We start from the raw sequence: 9,988 nt of genomic DNA, 5'->3' as shown, positions 1-9,988 counted from the left end.
AGTACACCAACACTTTACATCGTACAGAATGGGCTCCGTCACTAGACTGTTCAACTCACATTTCCGTCACGAACCAGGTGTACTTGCATAAAGTATTACTTACGAACTATTTTGGCGCCATGAAGTTGGCACTTCATGGCGCACTGCTGAACGCTTCCTCCGAAGTGGAGGCACTGCAGGAGGTGGAAGATTATATGATGCGATGCGTTTTAGGGACGTTGCGGGACCTTGAGGTCATTGCGGAGGTTGCTTTGGAACTGCAAAGCGGGACAATGATTGAAGGTGGCCATCGTCCTCGACACGCCTTTTCGTCGTCCTTGTCGTCGGTCCGAAATGAGTTCTCGAAGCGGGGTCATGTCATTTTGCCCGACATATTCCTGCTGAACAATATCCTTTTTTTGCTGGAGAGTTACCGCAAGGAGGAATGCTTCCATGTGCGTCGAATTCCCACAGATGACCCCGAACACCTAAAGAAGAAAAGGAAATCTGAAGTGCCATCCGTTCCAATCGTTTCGAATATTATTGCCATGCTGGAGGATGAAAAGGGACGATTTGTCGAGGACTTTGCTGCCTCGTGGTCTGAGTGCTTCCCATCTGTACGGGAGAATCCACAGTTGGCAAGCATAACCCAGGAAAGTGGTGAGTTGCGCAAGCCACAACGCATGGCAGTGAAGCGTTGGTACAAACAGGTGGCAGATAACTTGACCGAAAGGATCTATGCCTGCCGCGCATTTGCAGTTCTTGACATATCGCAGCGAAATATACTAATTGAAGCTTCCGTGGGCGCAGTGCAAGATGGTTTCACCACGTTTGAAACAATTTTAGGGGGGAGAACGTGGTCTAGTCGTCCCATTAAATGGATGGTGCAAGGGGTGGAGCAATGGGCAGATCAATTAAGTAAGGCTTTCTAAGGTGCAAAATATTTGGCTGTTTCCTTGCGGTGACAAGTGCTTTTGTCCGCTATCGTGTTTGCATGCGTCCGTAGAGTATGTATGGATTCATTTCTGGCATTGAAGGGAGTGTATTTTAGAGGAGATATGTCCGACCTCTTTTTCTCCTCTTACCGCTAATACCCCCTTCCGTGCACTCTAATAAAAATTTTTATTTTTTATCCCAGTTCTTTTTTTTTTGTGTGTGTATGTGTACGTTGAAGCAATAAAAGGAGGAATAATAATAATAACTACAACAAAAAGGGACAACGTGAACGTGCTGGAAAGGGAAACAAGCTGTGTTTGTGTGGTTGGATCGTTCAATGGATCATCGGTCTGCGCTGCCAAATGAAAGCCCATCGGATCACGTCCGTTTGGCGCTTCAGCCGCGGGAAGTGAAATTCTGCGACCTCGCGCCGTCGCTCGGCAGGCGGGCGATGGATTCCCCGCCGAAGTACGAAAAACGAGGTTTTCGACCGGCTCTGCAGAAATTTGCGCACTCGCACGCGGCAAAAGCGACAAAGACGCCACTCACTGATGGTTTGGAGGCGGAGAGCGGCGACGAGGAGGAGCGACGACGCTGCCGAAGAAGAGGGGGACCTCTCGAGGTGGGTGTAGGGCATAATTTGAAGTCACTAAAACCCAAAACGAGAAAGTCCCCGAGGGCATGTGTTCATGCAGAGCCGTTGACGGAGCAGATGCAAATATCGGGAAATGCGCTTTGGGGGGAAGACTGCGGTTTTAGTGCTTTAAATAGCTTAGCTGTTTTAGAAAAGTACGTGAAGTACGAGCGACGACTCAAGGAGGAACTCTCTCGAACTCATGCGGCAAAGATGTTGGCTTTTCGTAATGTTATAATTGTGTATTTAGCTTCCGCTAAACAATGTGGGAAACCGATCTTGGGACGCCGTAGAGCCGGTGCAGAGGTTGCCCTCGCCCAGTGCGCGGTGGTTACGCAAACCCTTATTGTGACGATACAGAGTTACATTCGTGCGTTTCAGTCACGAAAGCATGCCGTCGTTCGGCGACATTTTAGGCGTAATGGTTTGAGTCCTGACCTCTGGAACAATTCCTCAGAGCGGGCTTTGCAGCTCAAAGAACGTGAGCCTAGTACCGGAAGCGCCCTCTCGGAGACCACTAGTTCGCTTCAGGAATTGTTGGATGAGGCGGAAATTGGCCGTCTTAAACAGCTTTATTTTGATTATTACGACTGCGATGTGTATGTTATTCCAGGAACACGACCCGATAGCAGTATCCCATCAAATGCCTTGTTGCTAGACTCCCTGAGTGCCCATGATCCCTTTTTGCCTGATACTGACGGCGGGGTGGTGAGGCATTCATCGTCCTTGTCAACATCCAGCATATCTTCTGTGGAATGAAAGTGGATGGCTCCCATCAATAAATATGTAAACTGATGTGTATATTTGGATGTATATGTGTATGTATGGAGTTGCATATTTTGAGGGTCTCATTTTGGGAGTGAGAGAAGAAAAAACTTATTTTTACCTATGAATGTGCTTTGAGTATTTTTTTTGGTCGTTTTTTTTTTCTTTCTTTTGGTATTATTGTGTCGTTTGGAGTACAATAGGTTCTTTGTCTTCCTCTTTCTGTGTGAGATTATGTGTATAACCGCCTTTTTTCCCTCTTATAGTTTTATTTTTATTTCCTTGGGGAGAGCGAGTGGTCGTTTCTCTTTTTTTTTTTTTTTTTTTTTTTTTTTTTTTTTTTTTTTTTTGCTAGAACGCCTTTCTTGGCGGAGGGTGAGTGGGTGGGACAATTGCCTATAAAGATATACACCTACATATTTTAAAGTTCCAAGAGGAAGAAGAAGAATGATGGACCAGACGCAGTGCGTTCCTAATGACTTTTCAAGATGTGGTCCTTTTGAAGAAGACAAGGGTGAATTTGCCTCTAATTCATTTGGTGCGGGTGGTCTCATCCTCCCTCGGCCACAGGTACCTTTGCGAGTATACACTCCCTTCTTTGCCACAGTCCCGTTCCCTAGCGTACTTAATGGCTCTCATGTAGAGTATTTTTTGGTGGCTCTCAAACAGCTTTCACACCTGGTGCATGAGGTGGCGGTAGGCTTATTGCCCGGTAAGGACGATGTGTGCGACGTCAAAAGGACTTTCCTCATTTTCCATATTAGCCATTTTGTTGATGTTAGCTTTGCGGACACGGTCTTTATGGAGTCACTGACTCCTGTGAGACCCGATGATACCGCCATTTCAGAGTATATTGGGCTTATTCAATGGTTGGGGGATCGGTTTGTGACACGGTGGAGGGAAGCAACAGAACAAAAGACGCTATGCTCATCGATGAGCGCATCCAATTCCTTTCGAAGGTTGTGGATCGCGGTAAAGAACACGGCTGACGCCATCAGTTCACATACAGTGCTACAAGGAGAAATATTTGATCGTATTTGTATCCGCCTACCCAAGCGACGACTATTAGAGTTCTACATAACGGAAGGGAACATTCCGTCATGTTTTTGTATTGGTTGCCTTGTGTGGAGTTCTCTGACCGCTTTTGCGTTTGTTATCTTGGTGTGGATGGCACGGGGTTCCTTCTCGCAGTGGTGCTCTTTGGCAATCACGATCTTGACAGTAATAAACTTTTCTGGATTCCTATGTTTTCTTTACGCACTCGTATTACGGCAATCCCGGTTGCAATGGCTTTCTGAGCTGCTTGCGGAGAATCACCTTGCGGGGTCTATCGCGTCTCAATCGACGCGCACAAGTTCTCGGGTGGGAAAAGATGTTGTGTTCACCATCCGGAGTAAAGAAGATGTCGCATTTACGCTAGCGATAAAGTCATGTGTGTTGAACCGGCAGATTATCTTGATTGGCATCGTGAACACAAAGTCACTGGTGATTTGTAGCTGGAATCGTGCTGCCCACATGGCCACAGGCATTGCACCAGAGCAGGTGATAGGAAAATCACTTGAGGCTGTCATGGAGGCCAAGAGTATCGCGACAGCCCGTCGCTTGCTGATGGAATTAAGGGATAAACCCCGGCAACAGCAGCGGTTGCTGCTAAACAACGCAAGGAAAAATTTCCCTGTTACTATTAAAGCGACTGCCACAATTGCCCATGTGGACGGAATCCCTATTGGCATGTTTGCTGGAACAGTTGTTGATGACGAACAGCAAGCAATGATGTCATATTTTTCACGTGTGGATACGTACGCGGCACTTCGTGCCTTGAGATACTCCGGATGTGCTTCCTCCATTCTTCACACATTAGTGTTAAGTAATGAATGGGATGCACTGAAGCGACGCACAACCAATGCAATGCGTAGTTGGTGTTTGGTTACCCTAGAGGAGTTTTTAAGGCCCTTGAAGGAAATTCCCGAGTCATCTCTTAAAATGCATGTATCCGAAAGTACCCCAAAACAGTTTCAATGCGATTACAATGGCATCAAAGAATTTCTCGCAAAATTAAAACAATGGTTTTTTCCCGAAGACGATAGTTGCCTGGAACTCATGGTGGCCTGTGTGACGTGTGGAATAGAGGGCTATTTGGCTCTTCAGTTTGATGTCACGGTGCCGGACGATTCAATTGTATCGCTTAGGCTTAAAGATGAGACGTTGGAGCTTCTCAGCCTTATTGGTTGTCTTACCCTAAATTCCAGTACTCATTTTCAATTTTTTATCCCCATTGCTCTTAGGCCATTTGATATGACATTGGATAGCGAGGGCCGCAATGGGCATTCTGGTAAGCACCCTTTTATGTGTACATTTCTTCTGCATGAACCTGTTGTTGCTTACAGGCGTCACTTCTATGGGATATGCGACGAATCACGGCACCGAATTTTCCCCGTCAGCTCTCTTTCGTCTCTCAAAAATTTGTTGAGTAATTTTTTAAATGAAGTCACGGCGGTGATTTTAAGTGCCGCATCGCCTGATTTTGGATCGATGTTGAGTTACTGTCGAGAGAAGGGTCAATTTGTGTTGGTGGTTCGAGAGGGCTCTGAAAGGAGCAACGATGGTACTCCTGATCCAAGCGCTGACGGTCCTCCAAGTGATGTGGTGAAGGATGGGGATTATATTTTACACAGGCCCCTTTGTGAAGAAAGATGGGGGTATTTTTTGGAATATTTGTACGATACCAGAAATCCGGAATGTAATGTGGTCCCACACGCTCCAATGGAGTTGACTGTGATTCGACAAATCGGTAGGGGTTCATGCAGTTTTGTGGATCTTGTACAAGACAAGCTTACCGGGGGTTATATGGCGTGTAAGACGGTCTTCATTAGCCACGAACGGACCCTGGATGCCCTACGGGAGGAGGTGGATATTATGCGCCAGTGCTCCAGTCCTTTTATTGTGAAGTGCATTGTTGCCTCGCATTCGCCGTCTACCGCGGAGTTTCGTATGATTTTACAGTTTTGCCCCGATTCCCTGGAGCGACATGCTCGAAGAAAAAGAATCAAATTATCGCAATTGCCACTGTACGCCTTTCAGTTACTCAGCGCGGTCCAACATTTGCACGAGAACGGAATTGCCCACCGTGACATTAAACCTGCAAATATTTTGATGATGAATGAAAAACATTTGAAATTGGCAGATTTTGGCTCCGCACAAAGAAAAAAATTAAAGGAGGGTAGCGTGTATGGCGTAACCGCACAGTTTATGGCACCCGAGCGACTTCTTTTTCTACCGGAGGAAGAAGAAATTGTCTGGCGAGAAACCCCAATGGATGGACTTTTTGCCGAAGATATTTGGTCTGTTGGGTTAACGTTACTAGACATTATTGGGATTTATCCTCTGGTGTTGAAAAGTCTAAATAATGTAAAAGACTTTTTGGGCTTTTACATGCAACTGCGAGACAGTGGTGACGAGCTCCCATTTGAACTTCCCAAAGAAGATTCAACCGATTCGCATGAGAGGCTGTGTGCCTTCTATGATTTTATTAGGGGTATGCTCCAGTTGCAGCCAAAAAGGCGTCCACGTGCCAGTGAACTCCTCCAGCATTTATTTTTGAGGGGCGCCAAAAATGAGTGTGACTTTAATGGAGAACTTGTGGTGCCAGGATCAAACCTGTGGCTAGATCCTGTGTCATGGTCGAGTCATCACTTGAACGATAGTCTCCTTCCATCGCAGCATTCTTTTTTCACGGCATCTGCTTCAGATGAAGAACCGGAGGACGGCTTTTCAGAGGAGGCTTTCAGGTCTGTCGTCAATTTAGATGGCGTTTGCTTGTGATGTGGGAGAAAAGTGTTAATAAATTTTTTTGGTTATTTTTGTTACGGTTTTGTTCTGGACTCTTGTCTGACCTATATATATATATATATATATATGCATATATTACCGCCTGAATCTTAACAACGCGAGTACACGTGTGTGTGTGTGTAGGTGTTTCTGCTGATTCTTGGGGTGCGATTATCGCTTTTCCGAACAGTTTATTTCATTTTATTTTTTCTCCTTTTTTTTATTTTTGTTGATTTTTTTTATATTTTTTTTTGCATCTGAGTGGAGTGAGTGGATTTCTGGTGGGGATGGGGGAGGGGCTTGTTTTTCACGCATGTGGGTCGTTGGGAGTTGACACCTTTTTTGCAGTTCTTTTTTTTTGCTTTTTGTTTTGTTTTGTTTTTATTCCCCGCCCTCTTTTTGTGTGTTTCCCCCTTTAGTTGTGGAGTCTTGTCTTCTTAGTTGTTCCTTTTGCCGGGTCTTTGGCCGCATGCCTGTTTGGCGGAGGAGAAAAACGACGGCTGCTGCAGTTCCGTTGGGATCGGGAAGTGACTCTGAGTCCACATCGGATGATCAGCATGCGTACTCGAGCTCGGTCTCGGAGTTCTCGTGCTCTGAGGCCCCGTCTCAGTGCGGGCGGCAGATGCCACCCCGTCGACCGCGTAGCGTGACGTCCTTCCCGACATCCGGTGCCGGTGGCCCTTTCAATTTAGCGCTTTTGCCGTCGTCACGGAATGGGACTCTCCGTTCATTTATGTTGTCACCCTGTCGGTTTGCAAGAACGCAGTCCAATCCTCTGTTTGCAGGCGCCTCTTGGGAACATGATTCTGCCCGCAACGCCTCTTTGCAGGAAATCCCCGTTCCAAGACGGTTACTTCCACGACAACGACAAAGAGAGACGATGCGTATGCTCATTATTGGTGCCCCACAGGTTGGGAAATCTTCTTTAGTAAACAGTTACCGTGCAGCAGTGACAAACAATACAAAGTGGCCTGCCGCACCGGTGGGTATTTGCGGTTTTTGTGGAACCACTACCGTTGATCCCTTCCCTAATCATCCCTCAGAGCCGACGTGGTTGTGCATCGACACGCCGGGGAGGTTCTACGACGCCAGTAGTCAGCAACTCCTCCAAAAACTTTTTTTGGGAGTGCCGTGGAAAACACGACTCGCTGGCAAGGATGCCCTGCGTCTGGAGGAGATTGAAAGGCTTCCCGTGGTTTCTGAAAACAGTGCTCATCAGTGCATTGTGGTTGTTTCCGCTATAGATTTGATAAAAGACAATGGTTGGATGAATGTTTTCTTTTGGAAATCACGTTACGAATCAGCTCCTGATGCCGACGGTGTTGTCATGAACCTTCAGGGTCTTATTTCCTCTGTGCGCTCATTTTTACACGATGCTTCGCCATTTGTTGTGATATCCAAGATGGATCTCGTCGGAGGTGCTGGAAATGCGGCGGCTCGACGGGCCATATCGTCCATGTTAGCGCGCTGCATTCCACTGAATCGCTTGTACTTTTGTGCATCCCCAAATGATGAATCTTCGTATGAGACCAAACGCCCTCACACAGTGGATTTGGATACTCGAGTGAGCCTAATTCGGTTACACGAGGATTTGTCGTTGGCTTTCCGCTGGAGGAGAACTATTGAGGAAGACGCATGAAAGTTTTGCTTTGTTTTGTTCTGAGAAGAAAAATATATGCTCGTGAATGGAATGGGTGAAGTGACAGGGGCAAAAAGATGCAGTTGTGGGGAGTGATCCATGATTCGCACAATGTTTCCCTATTGATATATGTGTGTATTGTTTTATGTGTAAATATATGTCTGTTCTTATCTCTAGAGTTGGTTTTAGTAATTAGAAAAAAATTTTGTTTGCAAATTTTTTCTTTTCTCTCTCTCTCTTTTTCTTTCTTTTTCTCACGCGTATGTAGACCCCTCCCCTGTTGTCTGAAGAGATCCGGTAGAGAGAAATATATTTTTTTTTTGTTTTTTTGTATTGCTATCCATGTCTTCTTCCGAGACGGAGTCTTCATGGCAACTGCGGAGTGGCGATATTGTTTTAATGGACCGAAGGTGCATGGCGATGCGAAACCCCATAGGGATCGCCATCTGTCTTCTTAACAAGACGGAATGTCGTTTTGACCACGTCGCAATGATCATGAAACTCAGTGAGGAGGAACTGCGACGGGAAAGTCAGAATAGCATTCTCAGCCACACGAGTTCCATCTCCCCTTCGCGCACTTATGTTCTGGAGACCAATCTGAATGGCATCACATTGAGATCGTTAGAAGATCGTGTAGCAAGGTCTTCCGCAAATCAAATATCGGCCCGTTTTTTGCACATGGGAGGGGATCGATCTCAGCTTGAAGCACGGATGGTGGACCATTTGAGGACGCTGTTTAAAAACCCCTACAAGACTAGTCCCTTTGGTTTTTTGCCTTCGTTTTTCACCACACCAGACAAGATGGATCGCGTTAAGGCGGCACATAAGTTGCATCTCCTTGCCAGGGAAATAGCGCGCATTGACGATCTCAAACCCGATAAATGCTCCACGGAAGATGCCGCCATTTTACGACGCCTTCGGAAGGTTTACGTCGATGCCACCGTATTTCTGGCAGATGTGTATTTCCCGCATTTACAACGAATTGATGGCAATGAAGTTTCTTCTCTCGAGTGGGGTGAGGGGCACTTTGCCGTGGATGGAAGTAATACGGAACATGGCCTCTTTTGCTCCGAACTCATTGCACGCTTGTGGCAGGGAAGTGGTATGTTGACAGGATTTCCTCCTGCGTCCTCGTTTCGCCCTTTTGATTTTTTGGATGATACTCGATTCAATTTTTTGACTCCTACGACGCTTTTTGGAGAAATAATCCCTTTAAAAGGAGGTAGGGGTGCTCCTGTGCAACTGTGGCGTGATGCCGAAGAAGAACCGAAGACCGTCACGGGGTGCTTGAATTTTTACCGTCATATTGGTGGTGATTTGTCCGTTGAAGGAGGCTTGAAGCCCATTTATCGCTGGTTGGTTCAGTCGAATACAAATCGAGAGGTGAATGACGATCTCGACATTAATTTGTTCTCCACAGGTTTGTTGTTCGCCCTCACTGGTTTGATTCTTGCCCCTCTCCGAATGCGATGGATTGAGTGCCAATTGGGGCTGTTGTTGCGTCGTGGCAGTATGTGGTCGTTGGCTGCAGGGTTTCTGGTTAGAGATATACTCTGCGCCATGACGCAGACCCTTACTGCATGCATCGCTCTTCGCTGTTTCTTGCCATCCCAGTCAATGTCTGCGTCAACCTCGTGTTTGTTGGGGCCACCGTTGTTTGAGTCCAAGTTGTTTGACACCCGTCACCCGTACTATTACGTCTGTGCGGTGTTGCTCACGGCAAATGCGGTGTCCCATTTAGCGACGACACCATTACTGAACGCCGTGCTGTTACATCACTTTGGTCCCGTGACGCCTCGCCCCTGGCCAATGCGCTCCCTCATGCGGGGTGTCATTTCTCTGTGGCCCATGGCCATTCTTTTACCTTACCAGGCCACTTGGATAACTTGGTATGAAACGGCAGGTTCGGCATTTATTCCGACTCCTTCTTCCATACTTCGTCGACGGCCGGATTTGCTGGATACGGACGAGTGGCGGTATTTCAGATATAAAGCAATAACTGGTTCTTTTGCTGCCACGGCTGCTCTGGATTTGGTTCTTTACCCCCTTCAGACTCTCTGCTGGCGTTCCCTACTGGCGGAAGTTTATCGACCTGCACCATCGCCAAGCTACGGAAGGCGACTTTACGCCGGTTACGGTTTTCGTTTTGCTGGAATGTAATGCACTGGTGACACGACGTTATCTTTTTCCTTTTTGGAGTACTGTAA

The 9,988-nt window shown here is 46.7% G+C and overlaps 4 protein-coding genes and 1 pseudogene across 4 annotated transcripts, besides 8 other annotated features; all 5 read left to right on the top strand.

Annotated features, from left to right (window-relative positions):
• Positions 1-675: a sequence feature (areas merged during assembly that could not be assigned to a particular haplotype. This can correspond to areas where the two haplotypes were merged or to regions with more than two copies in the genome that were merged during assembly.).
• On the top strand, positions 1-911 carry Tc00.1047053504123.10 (hypothetical protein, conserved; the record flags this gene model as incomplete). Its single annotated transcript, XM_801164.1, has 1 exon — positions 1-911. A coding segment is annotated over one exon (911 nt), but the record flags the coding sequence as incomplete, so codon positions are not given.
• Positions 676-9,988: a sequence feature (areas merged during assembly that could not be assigned to a particular haplotype. This can correspond to areas where the two haplotypes were merged or to regions with more than two copies in the genome that were merged during assembly.).
• Positions 1,090-1,112: a sequence feature (AT_rich).
• On the top strand, positions 1,253-2,308 carry Tc00.1047053504123.20 (hypothetical protein, conserved; the record flags this gene model as incomplete). Its single annotated transcript, XM_801165.1, has 1 exon — positions 1,253-2,308. One exon carries the CDS (start codon positions 1,253-1,255, stop codon positions 2,306-2,308), a length of 1,056 nt encoding a protein of 351 aa, XP_806258.1.
• Positions 2,332-2,375: a microsatellite.
• Positions 2,617-2,664: a microsatellite.
• On the top strand, positions 2,762-6,136 carry Tc00.1047053504123.30 (MAP kinase, putative; the record flags this gene model as incomplete). Its single annotated transcript, XM_801166.1, has 1 exon — positions 2,762-6,136. The coding sequence occupies one exon, from the start codon at positions 2,762-2,764 to the stop codon at positions 6,134-6,136; it is 3,375 nt and encodes a 1,124-aa protein (XP_806259.1).
• Positions 6,209-6,239: a microsatellite.
• Positions 6,342-6,395: a sequence feature (T-rich).
• Tc00.1047053504123.40 (hypothetical protein, conserved) lies at positions 6,612-7,781 on the top strand (the record flags this gene model as incomplete). The annotated part of the gene is made up of 1 exon (XM_801167.1): positions 6,612-7,781. The coding sequence occupies one exon, from the start codon at positions 6,612-6,614 to the stop codon at positions 7,779-7,781; it is 1,170 nt and encodes a 389-aa protein (XP_806260.1).
• Positions 7,998-8,037: a repeat region.
• Positions 8,124-9,988, top strand: Tc00.1047053504123.50 (annotated as a pseudogene; the record flags this gene model as incomplete).

The sequence above is a fragment of the Trypanosoma cruzi genome, genomic scaffold (assembly GCF_000209065.1).
Source record: "Trypanosoma cruzi strain CL Brener 1047053516783 genomic scaffold, whole genome shotgun sequence".
Taxonomy (NCBI): domain Eukaryota; phylum Euglenozoa; class Kinetoplastea; order Trypanosomatida; family Trypanosomatidae; genus Trypanosoma; species Trypanosoma cruzi.
The sequence above is the reverse complement of the archived record's forward strand: the minus strand, read 5'-3'. Positions and strand labels throughout refer to the sequence as shown.